At 41.1% G+C, this 20,783-nt stretch overlaps 4 protein-coding genes and 1 long non-coding RNA gene across 5 annotated transcripts; 4 read left to right on the plus strand and 1 right to left on the minus strand.

Annotated features, from left to right (window-relative positions):
• Positions 1 to 2,920: 2,920 nt before the first annotated feature.
• Positions 2,921 to 6,031, plus strand: LOC135942285 (ankyrin-3-like). Its single transcript, XM_065488313.1, has one exon. The coding sequence runs from the start codon at positions 2,921 to 2,923 to the stop codon at positions 6,029 to 6,031; it is 3,111 nt and encodes a 1,036-aa protein (XP_065344385.1).
• A 1,254-nt stretch (positions 6,032 to 7,285) lies between these two features.
• Positions 7,286 to 12,780, plus strand: LOC135942286 (putative ankyrin repeat protein RF_0381). The gene is made up of 3 exons (XM_065488314.1): positions 7,286 to 7,804; positions 8,772 to 9,242; positions 12,295 to 12,780. The coding sequence occupies exons 1-3, from the start codon at positions 7,286 to 7,288 to the stop codon at positions 12,778 to 12,780; spliced, it is 1,476 nt and encodes a 491-aa protein (XP_065344386.1).
• LOC135943229 (uncharacterized) lies at positions 9,980 to 11,258 on the plus strand. The gene is made up of 2 exons (XR_010575176.1): positions 9,980 to 10,229; positions 10,365 to 11,258. It is a non-coding gene; the product is annotated as an uncharacterized LOC135943229 (long non-coding RNA).
• A 1,315-nt stretch (positions 12,781 to 14,095) lies between the features above and the next one.
• On the plus strand, positions 14,096 to 16,422 carry LOC135942287 (putative ankyrin repeat protein RF_0381). The gene is made up of 2 exons (XM_065488315.1): positions 14,096 to 14,467; positions 15,706 to 16,422. The coding sequence occupies exons 1-2, from the start codon at positions 14,096 to 14,098 to the stop codon at positions 16,420 to 16,422; spliced, it is 1,089 nt and encodes a 362-aa protein (XP_065344387.1).
• A 1,078-nt stretch (positions 16,423 to 17,500) lies between these two features.
• Positions 17,501 to 20,783, minus strand: LOC135944192 (CLIP domain-containing serine protease B10-like). The gene is made up of 12 exons (XM_065490982.1): positions 20,618 to 20,783; positions 19,913 to 20,059; positions 19,742 to 19,845; positions 19,504 to 19,677; positions 19,425 to 19,443; positions 18,977 to 19,093; positions 18,748 to 18,915; positions 18,528 to 18,689; positions 18,374 to 18,474; positions 18,140 to 18,310; positions 17,925 to 18,084; positions 17,501 to 17,867 (listed from the first exon to the last, which is right to left on the minus strand). Exons 1-12 carry the CDS (start codon positions 20,706 to 20,708, stop codon positions 17,644 to 17,646), a joined length of 1,638 nt encoding a protein of 545 aa, XP_065347054.1. The 5' UTR covers positions 20,709 to 20,783; the 3' UTR covers positions 17,501 to 17,643.

Genomic DNA, 20,783 nt, shown 5'->3' on the forward strand with positions numbered 1-20,783 from the left:
TTTAACATTGCGGGAGTATAATAGAATTTTGGATCAATATTTTGCTTTTTAATATTCATATTACTTACAAACTTGACAAAAGCTTCGGAACAAGTGAGAGAGAATTTTGATTTTAGCTCATTAACGAATAGGTCGGTCTGTACAAGTTCATAAACCAATCTCGAACGCATTCGTTTATCAACGCCCAGTGCCTTTTTAAAGAATCTAGATTTAGCACTTTCTAATTTATTGAAATCATTTAAATTTAAATGAGACCAAATAGCTTCAATACCGTAGGATGCAACAGGCGAGATTGCTAAATTAAATAGCTTCGTAGCCGTATCAATAGAGGACTTACATAGATTTTTTATTTTTTTTTATTTTTATTTTTTTTTTTTTTTGCTCTTTTTATCCTTGTCCGTCCGAGGACCGGGAAGGGCGCGCACTGCACTAGCACGAATGCTGAAACCCGGGTCCCAATAACACCGCGAACGGATAACATGGGCGCACCAGGCCGCACAGGGACCCAGCCCACTCAAGGGCCACTTGCCTCCGCACCGAGGACTGCATTGAAACGCTAGACATTTGTCCCGTGAAGCCAAATCACGCATGCTGGAAAGGTGCAAACCAGCAAGTAGCGAGTCGGCGCCGGTGCGCCTCCCAGCCCGTCGAGCAATTTGAGCAATTCGAGTCACTAAACTAACCACTTTTTGCCATCTCTGACATTGGGTAGCCAGTAATTTTAATGTTGCGAAAATAGAGGCCTTAACCCTTCGATCAATGTGTTGACTAAAACAAGTGAGAGTTTTAAGAGGTCTAAAATAAATCAGGCTTGTTTGCTTCGGCACCTCACGTTCCCCATATACACTCAACAAACAGCGCACGTGTGGCAGTCGCGGCTTTCTATATGTCCAGCCGGCCATATCAATCCATTCAACCGAGCACATTTCGCACCAATCAGGCTGGCAAATTGAAATCTAACGACTCCTCGATTGGCATATCGCCATTGCATGCGCCAGCGTCCAATAATTATTGTTTGATTTATCTGCCATTCCTGCTATTTGTCCGTGGCCTTCATTTCTCAAGTTCATTATCATAAACGTGTGCGTTTTTTCCCTATTGCTTTGTTACATTATGTATATTCTACCAACGGAAATGGAATTGTTTCACAACACCTTCCAGAGGCTTTACGATTATTGATGCCCGACTGAAAAGGCTCCATATTTTGCAATCTCGCATTTAACAGCGCTCTCTTCAAAAAAGCGCCGCGGAAAAACAGAACTGCGCGTATTTCACTCTCCTGGCGCGGCGCGGCTATGGCTGCCATCTCTAGAACTTTATTGTTCGGATTTAATTTTTACATAATTATTTTTATTCCACTTTTAGTTCAGTATTCTATTTAATTCAAAAGAATATATTTCTGATTAATCGAAAATTTTACTGCTTATTTATTTATTAACTTATTCCTCTAACACCAATTATTAATTACAATAAATGGTGTATAAAAATAAAATATATCTTTTTTAACTCCACATATATTCCGCTTTAAACAAGCAATGTTTTGCAACACACTCCTGAATCGGATCCCGCCGTAACCTGATAAAAATTACTGAATTTTTTTAGCGTTTCGTGTTTACTGCAAGTGGCGAGTTGGCATTTTGATCGCTTAATTAACCTCCTTAACACCACAAAAATGTCTGAAAAACGTAATTGGTTCAGAAATATCTGAAAAATGCGACAAAATGATTATATAGTGTGCTATATTATGCGAGGAATTTGCTGGTATCAATTTGATTGCGTGGAATTTTGATTGAAGTGGATATTGCTTTATTATAATTAATTGAAACACACACGTTTCCTTTTCGTTTAGCAACATCCTCTGCGTGTACTAATAATTACATAAAACTGATTCAAATGAATGAATGCATATTACGATTTTAGAGAGGGAGAGAAATGACAAATCGACTTGCTCGCAGTGGTCTCCTGATGAGCCAAATTGTCAGTTGACTATCGTCTCGAGCAAGATTACCAGCAAATTTATTTTCGATTGTCCAACATAATTCAGGTCAGTAAATCTAGGCAATGCCTGTAGTTATTCTATTACTCATTGTCAAGCTATTTTTTTAAATTTTGAGCTTTTTGTACATTTGCTGGTCAAAAATATATTCACAAAAGCACAATAAACAAAACATGTGCTATTAATTTCCAGCAAAAAATTAGTATTATTTTTACGTCATTCTCCTATCTTTTTTAGATTTTATTATGTGCGTCCACCTCGCTATTTATTGCACGTTATCAATTCAACTGAATTTTTTTACTGCGCGCATGTTGAAAACGGATTACATTGGAATATGTCGAATTTTGTATATAAAGCCAAAGACACGAGCTGAATTTTTCTAGAGTTTAGATTTTTCAAAAAATATGGACATTAGACCCTATATTTATCCTAAAAGAATTTATTAATTCTTTTTTGTTGCTAATTTATATTTGGTTATTTTAAACTGATAAAAATAATTTTCAACGAAGCACAAGTACAAATAAAAAGAACTGCAGTATTTATTTCATTTTTTATTCTATTGATTCCTTAAGTGGAGTGTTTTGTCACCTAAAGTAACTAATTATATTAATTTACAAATAATGTGGTTGCATAGTGCGCTGCTCCAACAGTTTTATTACTAAATTCTTGTTGCTAAACAACACAATACGCACTTCCCGTCCTGTCTATAAACGAACTGTGGCCTAAATTATTTTTTAATAGTTTGCACAACCTGAAAAATATTAAAAAAAATAACTAAATTAATATGTTCACATGCAGACCATCGCTGCGTATCGGAATTGGTTAAGACGAAGCGGAATAGCGGAAACACGCGAGAGTAAGTTTTAAAGTCATTTTTTGTACACAATCTCATAATATTTCATTCCAGAGTTTCCAGATTACAAAATGCCGAACAATATTACGAGTATCTTTGATCTGCTCGATAAACGGAACAAAAATGGCAGCCTTCCTATGCTGCACAGAGTAGCAACGTGGGGAGCTATTCCAGATGTCCGCTCCCTCATCGGGAAAACACATGGCATCAATGCCAGAGGTGGCGTAGACAACGCAACTGCACTGCACCACGCCGCGAAGAACCGCAAGTGCGACAAGGAGATGATCGAACTGTTCCTCGCGCACGGAGCGACAGTCGAGGAGAAGGACTCGGAGGGCATGGAGCCGGTTGACTACGCCGTGCAGGGGAAAAACTTCGAGACGGCCGAGGAACTGCTCAAGCACCGAACCGACGGGTTCGATTGCAGCCTGCTCCACTACTACATCAAGAAGAACGACCTGGAGTCGGCCAGTGCGGTGTACGAAAATGACAAAACCTCGGCAAATGTTGTGGGAAAGTGTGGAAGGACGGCTCTGCAGGTCGCAGCCCAGTACGGAAGCCTGGAAATGTGCTTCTGGATCCATAATTGCTCCGACGTGACGCAAAGCGCTTCCACAATCCTGCACTATGCTGTTCTCAACGAAATCAATCCGAGCAAAGTCGTCAAGTTTTTTTATTCACTCTACCCAGACATCGACGTGAGGAACCCCAGCAACGAGACTCCGCTTCATAGCGCGCTGAGGGCGGAAAACCTGGTGGCGGTGGAGGAGCTTCTTAAGCGCGGTGCGAGTCTCAAAGACGGTTGGAACGCTTTCCTCTTCTGCGTTAAGGAGAATAAATTAAAGAGCGCCAAGTTTGTGCACGAAAAAGACCCAAGTTTGATCAATCAACCCGATTATGACGGGAAGAAAGCGCTTCAACTCGCAGCCCTGCACGCTGATCTGGAAATGTGCAGGTGGCTGGTCAGCCTGAAGGTTGTCGTCGACGCTACGGACGGCGACGAACGCACCGTCCTGCACCTCGTCGCGCTGAGGAAGTCTCCGGACGTGGAGTTGGTTCGTTATTTCGCACCTCTCGTCGCGAACATCGACCAAGCAGACGCTTCCGATTTTAGTCCTCTGCACTGCGCCATCCAGAATGGAAGCTACGCCACCGCCAAGGAGCTGATCGACCAAGGCGCTAACCTGCGGGCGAAACTCTTACTCCGTATTCCTCTGCACTACTTTATTTCCCAAAAGATGCACGACGCTGCCAAGTTCGTGTACGAGAATGATCACCAGCAACTCGACATGACTGATGGGCCGATTAGCATGACTTCCTTGCACTACGCGGCCAAGATGGCTGACGTGAGGATGTGCAAGTGGTTAGTTGAATTGGGCTGCGACGTGGATTTCCGGACGCCAAACAAAGTTACAGTCCTGCACTGCGCCACGTTCAACAAGAATCATGGCAAGGAGATCATCGAGTACTTCCTGCAGTCCTCCGACCTCAACGTGGACGTTCCTGCCCACAACAACCAGACCCCTCTGCACTTCGCTCTCAGGAATGAACACTTGGAGGTCGCGGAGTTGCTGCTGAGTCACGGGGCGAACATCAAGGTGACAATAGGAAAGCAGAATCTGCTGCACTACTGCGTCATGCACGACAAGCTGAATAGCGCAAAGTTCGTGCACAAAAAGGACAGAGAGCTGATCAGAGCGCTGGAATCCGACGATAAGACCGCGCTGCACTTGGCAGCCCAATACGCTGGAGTCGACGTGTGTAAGTGGCTGGTGGACGAAGGTGTCAAGGTCAGCGAGGTCGACGCGCATTACAACCGCACTGCACTGCACTTTGTTTCTCAGAGAGAGAAGGAATGCAAGGACATCATCAAGTTTTTCGGCACGACTGGAATGGACTTTGCAGCCAAGGACACGCGTGGCTATAGCGCGTTAGCTCTCGCCCTGTCCTCCGGGAAATTCGACATGGTCGAGGAGCTGTTGTCGTTGGACGTAAATCTGCGTTCCAAGGTCGATGAATACGACAACGTGCTACAGTTCTGCGTGGCGATAAAAAATATGGCGGCTGTCAAGTTGCTGTACAACAAGGACGAGAAGCTGATCAATGAAAGCGGTGCCAACAGGAGGACACCGCTGCACATTGCCGCTTGGAATGCTGATGTCTCTATGTGCAGGTGGCTGGTCAACCACGGCGCCGACGTGCACGCCTTGGACCGAATGCACAACAACGTTTTTCACTACTTCGCTCAAGACCAAGAAAATTCTATCGCTGACCATCAAAGGCGCGACCTCGTCACTTTCTTCAAATCAAAACATGTGAACGTGGACCAATTCAATCACGAAGGAAATACCCCACTCCACGTCGCCCTGCAGCTGAAAAACACTTCTGTCGCCAAATATCTGATCGAAAGCGGTGCCAGCCTGCTCCTTAAGCGTGAAGGGAAAAATTACCTCCTCTACTGCGTCCAAATGGAGTACCTAGAGAGCAGCAAACTGTTGCATCAAATGGCCCCTGACCTGATCAAAGGCTGCAACGAAAAAGGCCAAAATGCACTCCACATTGCTGCCCAAGGGGGAAGCCTGGAGATGGTCACGTGGCTCGTCGGGGAGGGAATGAAGGTTGACCAAGTGAACGAGGTTGACCACTACAACGTGCTGCACTACGCCACCCTGAACAAGAAGGAAGCAGAGCGTCTCGTGCGCTACTTCGTCGCTCAAAGAGGTCCGCTGAACGGAAAAACCAACCTCGAAGAGACTCCCCTGCACCTGGCCCTGCGAAGTAAAAACTACGCCATTGCCCAGATGATGGTGGACCTTGGCGCCGACGTCGACGCCATAATCGGAACTGAGCAGACTAACATGATCCACATTTGCGTGATGGAAAACGATCTGGAAGGCGCCAAGATCGTGCACAGGGCCAATCCGCAGCTCATCAACCAATTAGCGACGGGAAAACGGAATGCACTTCACCTCGCGGCGTTCTACGGCAGCTTGGAAATGTGCCACTGGCTGTACGAAATGGGGGTCGACCCTCACGCCAAGGCTAGCGAAAACAGGTCGATTTTTTACTTTTGCGGCGACCAAATTGAAAAGAAGAAATTTTTCTTGTCCGTGGGCTTGAAAAAAGAGAAAAGCTTGGCTAGTTTCTTGAGAAAAAGCTTCCGGATTAAAAAGAAAAAATAAAATATGCTCGCCTACCAACAGTTGAAAATCATTCGTGATGATTGTATTTTATATTTATATTTTTTTAATGTAACATTTTTTTTAGGAAATAAAACACCGTATTTTTAAATCGTGTTTACGTGTCAAATAACATTGCTTTGATGTAATTTACCATTTTGATGATAGAAAGCAACAAATTGATGAACAAATGGTCTTATCAAGGTGCTCAATTAACTGTAAGAAATAAAAGAAACACTAAGTCATTTTCGTTTTACCAAATTCATTCATTGTGTCAAAAATTAAATGTAAGCTTCCATTTGTCTAAAATGTTATTTAAAAATTTATGACGTAAACCAAATGAACATCACCAATAGCCAATAGGTTTGTTAATGTCCTGATATATATAAAATATTGAGTAGCATCCCTTAGTATAGTACGAGTATCTTTTTTAATTAAGATAAACTGACAAGGGAGTGATAATTATTTTGAGATATTATCGATTTTATTGTTGATTATTAGCCAAAAGTATATAAAAGATGTTTGCGACAAACATGAGCTGACTCGGTTCCTCTCCTTGCGATCTATCATGGATTAGCAAACTTTTCAGCCGATTTTTCAAAAATTGTAACTCAATTTCCAGAGAGTAATCAGGTAAAGATAAAAAGCTTTATTTAAGTTGTGACATTTTGAACCATTTTCTTAGATAATATGTCAAGAAATTGCTTTGAGTAAATAAGACAAATGTTAACATAAGCCGAAAATTCAAAATAATTAAACAACCCAAAGTTTATTCTACATTGTCTGCTGCGAACGCATAATGAGCCATAATGAATCAGATTATACGTCAAAATTTAATTTCTTAATGCGCTTGGTCATATAATGAGAGTTCTCTGAACAAGAATTACAATAATTGCCTTATGAATACCAAAAATCTAGTGGGGGCGTTGACGAAATAATACATTTTATAACAGTAATAGTCTGCTGGTACAAAAATAGAAATAAAATTGTAAACAAAATCACAGCAGTCGCGTGCTGCCATTGCTGTAGCTGATAATTAACTGCGGGCGAGTGACAGCAAAGCCATTTTTCTCTTTTAAAATGTGAGTGAATTTATTAGAAATATTTGTGTTGACATTCTTCCGTTTTCACCTTTCTCATCTATTTTAGGATCTCAATTAAATTCATCCTTTTCATTTAAACAAATTTTGTTATTAGCATTTAAAAGCGTCTGCAATTTGGAAAAACGAGCGTTGGGCGGCGCAGCACAGAGTTAGTATGACTTTTACCAAGATTTCGCCTTGGACTAATTCTGGACTGGAGGCGAATTCCGAGTCTTTTCCGGCTTTCATCAAACTACAAAATCTGGGCCTACCCCTGATGTGCTCGGCTGCGAAAATTACCGACGCCGACGTGTGTCGTCGCCTGCTGGACGAGGGCGCCGACCTGGACGCCACCGACTCAGGGATCACGGCGCTGCACTACGCGGCAATGAATAAAAGGCACGGCGAGGCCCTGGTCGAGCTGTTCGTCTCCTGGGGCTTGAGAGTGAACCAAAAAGACGATCTCGACGAAGAACCCATTCATTTCGCTCTCAGGGCCAAGAATTTTCAGGTAGCAAAGCTGCTTCTTGAGTTGAAATACACTGCAAATGGCGAGCAGAAAAGGAATAACCTCCTGCACTTCTGCATCAAGGAACATAATCTCAGCGCTGCTAAACACGTCCTGGAGTTTGACAAGACGATGCTTCAGGAGAGAGGAGAACACGGCAAAACCGCCTTCCACCTCGCTGCAGAAGTAGGATTTTCATTTCAAAAATTGAATAATATGTTGTGTTAGCTAGATAGAGGACAACACAATGAAATACATGACATAAATCGTGTTTAACTGTTAGCCCTTTGAAAATATTTTTGAAGTCCAAGCAAACAATACATTCAAAGTTTTGGTTTTATTTTTTAAATATTCAATACAATTCATTTATTTGACTTTCAACATGGTAATACATTCAAGTGATAATTTTTTTCGTGTGTGTGAATTCACCTTTCTTAACCCTTATTATGGAATGACTTTTCACGCCAAACCTTACTTGCAGACTGCAGACATTTGCAGATTATCGTCCGTCTATCAATCAATATATATGGAGAAAATTTTGACCATTAAAAGTTCTTTACGATGTTTGAAATTATCGCTTTCCTCTCATTCATATTAAAACATTTAAAGTAAGTGGTAATTTGCTAAGAAATAATTTCAGAAAGTTGGAATGATAGTGGCTGTTAGATTATTATTGAATATTGAAAGCAATTCTCATTTACATAAATACTTTCCAAAATCCCTCTCCCTCTTAATTTAAAGACTATCTTTGACGAAGCATCTGAGCACACGAATCAATTCTCGACAGGGGTCGAATTAGGTAATATGGATATTTTTCCGAGTAAAAAGTGCAGCGTGACGTGCGAACTTTTTTCCCCGCCAAAACAATATGAAGCAAAGCTGGCTGGATCTGACAAAGAAATATTCGTACAAGTGGTCTTCCTGCAAGTGCTCTAACCAGCTCTGACTCATGCGCACTTCTCGTATTCACATTGTTTTGGCAGGAAAAAAAGGTTCGCACGTCGCGCTGGACTTAATGGTAGGGAAAAAATATCCACTTTACCTAATTCGACCCTCAAGAATCGATTGGTGTGCTCCGAAACTTCGTCAAAGACGGTCTTCAATCAAATCTTATAATTATAACTTCGTCGTAATTTACATTAAAACCACTCAGTTCTCGGACCTGCAAATGTGCAAGTGGCTGGTGGGCCAGGGCGCCAGCCCAAAGGAGCTTGACGCCAAAAACAAGGCTTCAGCAATGCACTTCGCGGCGTTCAACATGGCTCACGGCGCCGACCTGACGCTCTACCTGATCTCCTTCCGGCTGAACGTGAACCAAAGGGACAGGTTCGACGAGACGCCGCTGCACTACGCGCTCAAAACGGGCAACCTGGCCGCCGCCGAGCAGCTGCTGATGTTCGGCGCCAGCCTCGACGTGCTCAGGTCCAACGAGAACCTGCTGCTCTACAGTGTCGTCGCCAACCGACTGCCCAGCGCCAGTTTCGTGTACCTAAAGAAGCCGCATCTGCTGCACGGCACGGACGACACGGCGAGGAATGCGCTCCATTTCGCGGCAGAGTTTTCAGACCTCGAGACCTGCCGCTGGCTGCTTGACCAGGGCGTTGACCTTCACGCCGTGGAAAATGTGAGATATCTTACTATGTGATTCAAAATAGTATTTAAAAAAATTAAATCTTAGCTGAATCGTGCTGGAAACAAAAACCAATCCAGCCATTCGTCATACAAACGTCGGAAAATATTTTTTGGAATTCAAACATGGTGGTTTTCACGATGATACGGCGATTGGCTTCACCGATTTTGGTTTTCAGCATGTCAAAAGAAAAGATAATAAGTGGAGAATGCATAGTGGCAGAATTGAGTCTGAAATCGCAGCGGAAGTGCCTTAAAATCGAAAGTATACGGTGGCGCCATCTATTGCCGGCTTCGAACACTAAGGGGTGAATTTTGTCTTGGCCACATCTCGAGTTCTAAAAGTCAGAATTGCAAAAACGGCACACCGTTCGACTTGTCTTGACCTCCCCTAATGATTCGCAGGGTTTTAGAGGTGCTCAACCCTCAACCCCCACCCCTGAAGGACCATATTTCAACTCTGATGATGAAAAAGTTTTAATATTACATTTTTTCCTTCAAATATAAAACCTAAATATTTAAATTAAAAAAAAATAAAATTCTCTAAACATCCCTGCGAAAAATCTTCATTAGCCAATAATACCAATGATAATTTAATCATAAGCATTATTGGAATAATGTTAATAAATGATGAATAAAAAATGATTGCAACACAATGTTGCGCTAATATTAAAAAAATAATGAAAAACAAATGTAAATAAGTTATTATCTTAAGCTTGTTTTAATATTACACCAATGTTAATTCAATGATATCAGTGCGCATGCGTGAATGCGTGCGCATCCATGAGTCGCACACTCTGCTACTCCGTCCGCCATCACCGCATCAAGAAACAAACACTGAACGGCTAACGGCTACGCTTCATGCAATTTTCGTTTTGTTCTTCGTTCTGCGAGTCGTTTGTCTGCTCTTAAGAGTTTAAAATACACCCATGTAAGGATCCTTGATGTTATCAACACACGCACCGTTCAGCAAATATTACAGGTAATGAGAATTATTCGTTTTTTACTTTGTTTTCATTCCAATTCGCGGTTACAAATTTTTACTGCTGCACGCAGTGAGAAAACGAGCCGTAACTTTGATACAACATCGAATTTTGATGCAATTTTTCGTTGACAGGCCGGGCGAGGATGGCTTCGACCCTGTGGAGCAGACGATGAACGAGCTGGAAGAGGGACAAGGACAATGCGCGGCTGGACAAGAAGATGGCGAAGTTCGTCGGCTTTGAGCCGGGCCACTTTTCACGTCGCCACCTAGTGCCCAAGGACATCCACGACCCGCACCCGTTTACCTTGTGGACTTTCTCCTCATGTTGCTGCCCTAATCGTCTTTTCTGATCGAGAACTACCCTAGCTCCATGAACATCCACCTTCCACGAAAGTGGCCCCACGTACCGCCACACCAAACTACTTTGGAACTCAAAATAATTAATTTTATGTCCTTGCGTCATGCGTTCGTGCAGAATTGCATTTGTATTCACCCGGTATTTTTCTCCACTGGTTTTTAATTGCTGTTTGAGCAACTCAATTTTTACCAATTTATTGCGCATTAAATTGACTTTTGTCATTTCCTCCTAGGTATTAATATTATATAAAATTAGAGGTCGGAGTGGTCAAAATTTACAAGTAGATATTTCCTTTTAAATTTTCATTTGCCTCAATTTCTCAATAAATTTATCTCAGACAATTTTTCTAGTCGCATGAGCAATTTAGAAAAATATTGAAAACTTAAGTGAAAACATGGCCTGCAAGAAACTGGTGAAAATTGATAAAAAAAAAACCTTATTGCTACCACTTCACTGCATTTTTTTTTAATTTGGGCGTTTTGGAACCTTTGGTCCTTGACTTAAAAAATATTAATGACTTTTATGAGCACTGGCACCAAAAAGGGCGGTCAGAAATTGATGAGGTACTTGTCATGTGTGCTAATGGCCTGAACTTTATATTATACAGAGCCGCCATTATTGTTTCCCATTTTTGTCACTGTCAATGCGGCCCGTCGGGCCGAACGATTTGAGAAAATCAAAAGTGGCACTCTAATTAAAATTAATTTTGCATTTAAATTTTTCAAAATTCGTTAATAACAATGCTAGAACTGACAGTTATTATTAAATGCCAAATTAATTTTAATTAGTGTGTCACTTTTGATTTTGTCGAATCGTTCGGCCCGACGGGCCGCATTGACAGTGACAAAAATGGGAAACAATAATAGCCGCTCTGTATAATATAAAGTTCAGGCCATCAGCACACATGACAAGTCCCTCATCAATTTCTGACCACCCCTTATTCATGCCAGTGTCGACGTCGCTCTGTGTCCCGACAGGACGACGATTTGACTAAGTGGCCAACATGTATTATGTAGTGCTGATTTTAAGTATTTCCCTCTTTAAACCCAACGACTTTGTCTCAATCCCTGCTGTGCACTTCAATGTACATTGTAAAACTAGAATGCTGTGACTAGAGAGAAACTGTTTTATGTGAAATGACGTATAAATAATTTTTTATAAGTTATATAACTCTTGTGTGACTTACAAGTGTTACAATAATTTGTCTAGATATAATAAAAATATAAAATAATTAAATAAAACTATGTATCTCATTCAGAAAACCCCTAATTACCAATATTCTACGGAAATTAGGACATCATTTAATTTCCATTTGAAATTAATAATAACGCAATGATAGCGGCCAATATTGGTGCCAATATTAGAACAATATTGAAAAAAGTCACATTTTCACATTGATATAACATTAGACGCCAATATTAAAACAATAATGGTTATTGGGAAATAATGTTACCCTAATATTAAAACAATGAAGATTTTTCGCAGGGATGGCCAATCAGACCTTCGACCTTAGCCAATGACCTTAATTTTGGTGCTCATTTAACGAGATATGAATCTAATGCGCACTGTATCTTTTAAAATGGATCTCCAGGAGATATATGATATTTGATTTGTTTTGAAAATTTAAATTATTTTTTAACTGTAAAATGACAAAGGAAAAAAGAGGAAAAATAAATTAAAATTAAACTAAATCTTTTGTTCCAGAATGGTTTGTCAGTTCTGCACTTCACAGGCTACAACTTTCCATTCGGCAGCGAACTGGTCGAGTTTTTGGTGTCCCGTGGGCTGGACGTGAACGGTCGAAAGTCGGAGGCGCACCGGACGCCTCTGCACTGCGCCCTCGAGTACGGCAACACGGGCGTCGCCGCCGAGCTGGTGCGTCTCGGCGCCAGGCTGGACGTGCGTTTCTCCGAGATGGACTTGCTGCACTTCTGCGTCGACAATGGTAACATGGCCGGCGCCAGGTTCGTGCACCAGCACTGCCCTGAGCTCGTCAGGGCCGGCAAGGACGCGTTGCACTGCGCGGCGCGGAAGGCAAACCTCGACATGTGTCGCTGGCTTATAGAAAGCGGCGCCGATCCGCACATTTTGGCTGACAACGGCGCCTCTCTTTTGGATTATTTCGACCCTGGCGTCCTGCAGAACGAATGCAAAAGCTACCTCAGCTCCTTGGGCGTTCGCAGAAGTTAATTTAAAATTTTAGACGGTTGATTTTTTTCCGCGGGAAAAAACGGCATGCAAAATTTAATTTAAAAGCCATTTCAACCAGAATAAAAATCTTATCATTCAGCTGCCAAACCTAATAAGCGTCTAAAAAACATCTAATGGAGATGAAAATTCTAATATTTATGTTTATATTTATCACCGGGGTCCGGATTCCGGATTCACGCGACGCGCAGACATATTGCGTCTGGTTTTGTCCGGCGGGAATTTTTCAAACGTAAAATGAAATTTGCTTCGAAAATTTAGCAGCAGAATGAATTTTTTTGTTGTTATATTTCTTTGCTAACAGCTGATTAGCCCGGTAATTAGCGAATCGACCGTTGGATGGCACATCAGGCTAATGGGAAATGTATCACAAATTGCGGGAATGAAATTATGAGGTCGGCACGCCTTTTTCGACGCTTCTGATTGGCCGCTGGACTGTCTCCTGATTGGCCTCCATTATTTCGACGCCATATTCACTTCTGACCTGCGGGAAACCAACACAGATCGCAATCCGGACCCTGGTGGAGTGGATTTTATACTATGATCTCAAAAATTTTTAATAAAAACATATTTTTTGATATGCTTGATCTCTAAATGCACTTAAAACACGTCGTTTCATTTATTTTCCAGTAATTTCCCTTGTCGACTTTTAAAAATTTAATCTACAATATGATCTATTCTATTTATTCTTATTTAAATCATCATTTGAATTATTTAATGAATTTTAATAATTTTATGGATACATTTTATCAATTTAAAAAACGATATAAAATTAGAGAAAATATAATTTCTAATAATGTTGAAAGAACATGCAGCAAAGAGAAAATTTTAATGATTATATTGTTTTTCAAAGCGATAATGATTAGAAGCTTAAAATTTCGTTATAATTTCATTGAAACAAATTATTTCCTCTTCCGTTGAGTAAGTGCGTTGTTCTTTCTTTCGATGACCTTTATGCAACTCGCTCGACTCTCTTGCACCACCGGTTGCGTAATTTGGTAACTATTATACTTATTTCAATATGTTATCGCATTAATTTCACGTTAATTTCTTGATCAACTGATTTTATTGTGAAAATTTTAGCTTTCGAAAATTAAGAAACCATTTTGTTGCGTAGCTGCGAGATTCGAGCAAGAAAAACACGTCAGTACATATCCGATATTCGTCCTATTCATGTTAGTGTCGTTCCAGTCTGCTCAACTTTTTTAAAAAATGTGAGTTTTGTCACGGTTTATTATAGAGAAGAAAACCTTTTCATAAATTATTTATATTATAGATTCAGGTTATCTAAAAAAATATGGACAAAATTGACATTTTGTCCTCTGTCGAGACGGAATTACAAAAAGTCGACGTCTTGAAAAAGGCCTTCGAACAACACCAGGATGCCTTCTTCACGGACCCGCACCGACTGGCCATGGCGGCGACGATCGCTGATGCCGACCAGTGTCGCCGACTGATCGACGACGGCGCCGCCAGCATCGACAAAGATGCGCTGCATTACGCGGCACTCAACAAAAAGCACGGCAAAGAATTAGCTAAGCTGCTCGTGAAGCGCGGCCTCAGCGTCGATGGACTCGACTCCGAGGGCGACACACCGATCCACCGCGCCATCAGGGCGGGAAACCTCGAGGTCGCGGACACACTGCTACAGATGGACAATGAAGCTAAGGTATGTTATATTTTATTTTTTAATTTGGATACCGTTTTCATTAGATTTATAAAATGTTGAATTTTAAGTTTTGGTTAAATTTCGCATCTTCCTGGTTTTATTTTTTTTAACTCAACGATTTTGTTGACCAAATTAATTGGAAAACTGTTGAAACTATTGAATTTAAAAAAAATGTTTAAGCCTGCCTATTTTTTCATTTAATTTTGTGAGTACAATAGGGTAATTCAATAGTTGCGTAAGTTCTTTGTGTTTAAATCTACCAATAGATATGGTGCCAGTGTTTCTTTCGATTTTAATTTCAGATTAAAGCCTGCTGCTGTGCATTCTTCACTTAATATCGTTTTTTTGTGTTCTGAAAACCAAAATCGGTTCAGCTAATCGCCGTTAGAATTGTGAAACCCACTATTTTTTTAACTAAAAAATATTTTCCGACGGTTCCACGGCGAATGGCTGGACTGATTTTGATTTTCAGAACGTCAAGAGGAAACATATTAAGTGGAGAATGCACAGTGGCAGGATTGAGTCTGGAATCGCAGCGGAAGTGCCTTAAAAATAAATTTATTACGAAAGTATACGGTGGCGCCATCTTTTGGCAGCTTCAAACACTAATCGGCTTACATTAGCTGGTGAATTTGGAAATTTAATAAGACTCCTGATAATGAGCTCTGTATTGGTTCGATTTGCAAGACCCGCACACAGATGAAATGGCCAAGTCAAGAGCTTTCAGGAAATGTGCAACTTGACCCTTTGGAAGCTATCAGGGTGCTCAGGTAAAGCCCTGAAGAGCCCGAAATCTCGTTCCTGAGCCTTTGGGCTACCAAAGGGTCAAAATGCACATTCTCTGACCATTCAAACCTGCAGATCGAATCAATACATAGCCGATCAGGCGTCGTTTCAGTTAAGTGGCACAAATGAGAACTGAATGCCCTGCAAGAAATTGGATATCCGAGGATATCCGCCTATGAACATAGGCTGTCAAAAGTATATCTTTTGGATTTACCTCAGGGCTACCCCTGACGCTAGGATTCGATATTTATAGCTATTTATGATAGTCTCACGCATATCTGACCTCAGGAGTGACCTAATGCTCCTATATTTCTAAATTCCAGTAAAAAATATCTATATAGATGAATATAAAAAATATCTTGGATAAAAGTGGTGTAAATCCGCAGTCTTTCTCATTTTTTAAAATTTCAAAATAAACACCAATAACCTGGACATTTTTTTCAAACCCCCAGAAAGGACAGGAGATAAACCTGCTGCAAATATGCGTGCAAGAGAACAACCTGGAGTGGATACAAAAGGTCTGCGAGTACGACGAAGAGCTGATCCTGAAGGAAGACAGTAAAGGCCGGAGCATTCTGCACCTGGCAGCCGTCAATTGCAGCCGGGACACGTTCCAGTGGCTGACGGAGGCCGGCGCCGACCCGTACGCCGTGAGCGGCGACACCGGAGCGACGGTTCTGCACGAGGCCTGCCGCAATTTGCTGCACGGACGCAAGCTGGTCGTTTACCTGGACGCCCTGCGCGTCAACATCCACGCCACGGACAGAATGGGCCTGACGCCGCTGCACTACGCGCTCAGGGAGGAAAACCTGGACGCCGCCTCAGAGCTGATCGACTCCGGCGCCAATTTGCGGGTTCGATATAATGGGTCGAACCTGCTTCTCTTCTGCGTGCGGGAAAACAACCTGAGAAGCGCCAGATTGGTGCACCAACACGACCCCAACCAGATCGATGGCGTGGACGAGAGCGGGCAAAACGCCCTCCAAATCGCGGCGCAGTTCGCCGAAGTCAGAATGTGCCAGTGGCTCATAAATAACGGCGTGCGGTACTCCTATTCAGACACTGTGAGACAAAACATCGAATTGAACAAAGCGCATGGGCGTAAGCTCGAGCTGTTCTTTCACGAGTTGGAACTGGGATCGTCTGGCGAATCAAATTGCAGTCGTTGAAGAAAACTTGCATGCTTAATGAAGTTTCTGAGCACACCAATCGATTCCTGAGGCTCGAATCAGGTATATTGGATATTTTTCCAAGCAAAAAGTCGAGCGCGATGAGCGTATAGCACATGTAGAGCTTTTCCCGCCAAAACAATATGAATGCGAGAATTTAAGTGCGCATGCGTCAGAGCTGGCTGGATCTGACAATAAATCCATTCGTACAGGCAGTCTCTCTGCAAGTGCTCAAACCAGCTCTGACGCATGCGCACTTAAATTCTCGCATTCATATTGTTTTGGCGGGAAAAAAGTTCGCACATCGCGCTGGACTTTTTGGACGGAAAAAATATCCACTTTATCTAATTCGACCCTCAGGAATCGATCGGTGCGCTCAGAAACTTCACCAAAGACGGTCTTTAACCAATTTTACACGGCTAGTAAATTATTCTTTGCTATCAACGTGAAATGCTTTTTATTTTTTTTAAAATCCTTGATATCTTGATGAAGCTCGAGGCAATATTCAATGGATTAAAAAAGGGTAAATGTTAATGAAATAAAATAAATGTCCAATGAAGAGTAATAATATATTCAATTTTATTGTTGGAAAAATAAATAATAGAAATAATCAATGATTTATGTCTATTTATTAATTAATTAACTTGGTAAGCGCAAAAAATAAAATTAAAAAATTTATAGAACGGCAAATTAAATAAGTCTTCCAATAGCAAACGTGAGAAACGCAGTATAAATATCACGCGTATGAACACTAGTAGGTGTAACCAGCGATACAGCTGCTGCCGCTGTGCCCTCTGGCGAGCGTAGCAGCTGTTAGCGATAAATATATTAAATAATTCCTCCCAGTACTAATTTTCTGATTTAAGAGCTTCATAATACCTACCGAGTGTATAGTTGCAAAATCAAAAAAGTGCGGATTCTCACCAGAAGATAAAGACGGGAGACCAGGCCAAGGATGAAAGGTCACGGATTTGACCTAGCTCTCTCTCTCTCTCCTCTCGAATGTGGATTATAGGCACAAAGCAGAGTCGGCTAAAATAATTTCGTTTTTGCGGGTTTAATATTTAAAGTCGAGCAATCAAAACTTTTATAACAATTATTTATTATAAAATCAACAAAAGCTAAAATATTTTGACACGTGATTATGCTGACCACTTACATTTTTCTACTGAATATATATAACCATCAATCCTCTTGCCAAACTTTTTTCAAAACATGTATTTAATTTCGGAATGAAACGTCCGGCGTGTTTTCCACGATCCAGTCCATGTGACTTGCGACGTCAGCGAACAAGGAAAACTGATCAGGGTGACACAACGATGTATTTTTGCCCTCAAACATCACTTTTTTCTCCTTTCCAAATCCGACAAGGCCCCTGATGAACCAGCGGCCGTCTTTTTCCACGGAAAGGCTTCCTCCGCTGTCCCCGTTGCAGGGGGTCGTTCCTGAATTAATAAATAAATTTGAGAAAAAGAGTAATTACTAAATTAGGAGATTCTAACCATTCGTGTATCCGGCGCACAAGTTGTCTCCCGGCCTCAAATATTTCCCGAAAAATCCCCTTTTCGACAAGTAGCACTCTTTGTGAGCTCTAATCGGCAGTCGAACCCCTTGCAGTACGTCTGTCTGCGTGTGGTTGTCGACAAGCCCGAACCCAACCGCCTTCAGGAGAAAAAAAACAATATAAAATTATTTTTAATTCTCGTACATCCTATACCATAGCGTCAGTGCCAGCCACGTGATCCAAGTTAGGGTCAGAGTCGTCGTTCCACAAGCAAATCGGTCGTACATTGTCAGTTATTTCCATTGTTTCGTTCAAAATCATGAGTCCGACGTCACTAATTAATTCCGCAGCGTCGTATTTCGGGTGCGTGATCAGCCTGCTGGGCTAAAAATGTTTCAAAATTATTATGGATGAGAATCATTAAAAGGTGGATGGTGAGAAATAAACCTTTCTTCTCTGAACGCTAGGAGCTTTTCTTTGTCTTTTATCATAAATCCCAACAACAACTGTGAGGTCCTCTGCTTTCGATCCATGAAGGCAATGTGCAGCTAAAAAGCACATATTTAAATCGGAGTCATATGAAACGCATCATTCCCTCTACCAGTCAAAACTACTGTCGGCGAAATCAATGTTCCGCCATAGGCTTCTCCAGTCACCTCATTCTCAATGTAAGCATGCCACGGATGGTCGCCTCCGGAAGAATCGTCATTTTCTCGTTTCCTTCCGCAGTTTGGGAAACTTAGGTTGTTTGGTGCGGTGAATCCTTTTTTAAAGATATTTTATTTATAATTTCTGTGAGCTATAGATCTGCGTTAAATTACCTCTCGATTGTTTTATTTCCGGGATCGGGCGTAGAGCAGAAATGTCATTTGCGTTCCTTGCGATCACGTCAATGTATGCCAATATATCAATGTAAACTCGTCGCCAAGAATATTTTACACCTCTCAAGAAATACCGGCCTTTGTAGAGATTGATCAGATAATCAGAGTCTGTGCAAGTGGCATTAATTACCGCATCATTGTAATTGGATTGATTTGGAAAATATCTTACTGAAATCGGTTTTCTGTACACACAGCATATTCTGGATGGGAATTTTATAAAATTCCAAACTTCTCAAATCAGTACTGCTTAGATGCCTGCTACAGTTGCTTTGGCCCGTCACCTTTGCTGAATAATTTGTCAAATATGAATAAAATTGAAGTCAGTGGCATTAGTAATAAATTTTAAAGCGGCTAAAAAAATCTCACAGATGAAAATATTTAATTTGTGAGTGACTAAAACCGTAAAAACTTAGTTCATAACAGCCTTATATATTTATATAAGAAGATATTGATCAAAATGGAGTTTATATGGTCAAAATAATTTTAAATCAACAGCTAAGATACTGAGCATAAATCGGTTTTAATTAGATTAAAATTAATTTTTATAGCTTTTTTGATAAAAGCTATTAAAATAAGATATTCTCTAAAAGTCCTAAAAGTAAATCTTACAAACTTACCAGGGTCAGATGAAATAGTCTATAAAATTGAATAAAATGGAAAATAATTATCTGCATAAATTAGTTTGATAATACGAACGCCTAGTATTGACCATTCGAAGTAGGGTGATTCTCTTTGCAGTTGCAAGTCCATGACGTTGTCACGGTTGAACAAACAAATGGGAGTAACCTCACTCGGCATTTCCTCAGTTATCCAAATCTTGAATTTAAATCGATCTGTTGGATTTATGGCAATTTCAATGACACCCAGTACCTTAAAAAATTAAAAAAAGACAAGGTGAATGTAACGCTTTTGCTGGAAATGGCAAAATAATTACTTTGACGGACAATCTGATGCATTCCTCTTCTGTTTCGCGTTCACGACATTTTTTCGGAAATACCCGTAGATCAGTTAATTCACTTTCAGCGAACGGGCAATAACCTACATAGACAGTAAGAAATACGGGTTGTTGAGATATTCTTAACGATCGAGACATTCACGTTATTACCTGGTCCAAAAATAGTCCTTTGAGAAATAGCCACAAATTCATAGCAATAGTCTTCAGTAAGTATGTTTTTAAGGAAAACACCCCATTGGTCCAGAGTTGTTTTATCTCCACAGTTCTGGCAACTCAAGTTTTCTCCTCCGTCAAAAACTGTGAGGGGGAAAATGTGAGATCGATAAATAGCAAAGCTAAAAGATTATAGGTCTATTAAAACCTGCGGTGGTGGTCAATTAATTGGAGGTTTTTTTATTATTATTTATTAATTGACCAGTTGCATAAACCCTTAGTTACTGAAGCCGCCAACAGATGGCACAACCACAGACTTTGTTAAAAATTTGGTTTTAAGCGGATTTAAGGCATTTCCGCTGCGATTCAAGACTCAATCTAGCTATATTGGTTTTTTTAATTAATTTGCTTCTTTTTGAGGTGCTGAAAACAAAAATCGGTTCAGCCATTCGCCGTAGAAACGTTGAACCGATTTTGGTTTTCAGCACGTCATAAAATAGCAAATTAATTAAAGAATGCACGGTAGCTAGATTGAGTCGGAAATCGCAGCGGAAGTGCCTTAAAATCGAAAGTCTACGGTGGCGCCATCTGTTGGTGGCTTCGAACACTTAGGGTTTATGCAACTGGTGAATTCAGTTTGGTTTTACTAAGATATCCATCAAATTATGTTAGAATGCAAAATAATAATCGAGAAGTGCTTACACGGAGGTGGAATGTAGACCTCGCTCTCATTGCCAGACGTGTCTGCGGCGCAAACCGCGAGGCTGAGGAGGACGACAAGTCCTAGCCTCATCGTGATTTCTTCTCTGCGCAGGATGGACCACGGCTGCTGCTTCGACCGTGGCGCACAGCACTTCGAGTCAGAATA

Source organism: Cloeon dipterum, chromosome 4, assembly GCF_949628265.1.
Source record: "Cloeon dipterum chromosome 4, ieCloDipt1.1, whole genome shotgun sequence".
Classification (NCBI taxonomy): Eukaryota; Metazoa; Arthropoda; class Insecta; order Ephemeroptera; family Baetidae; genus Cloeon; species Cloeon dipterum.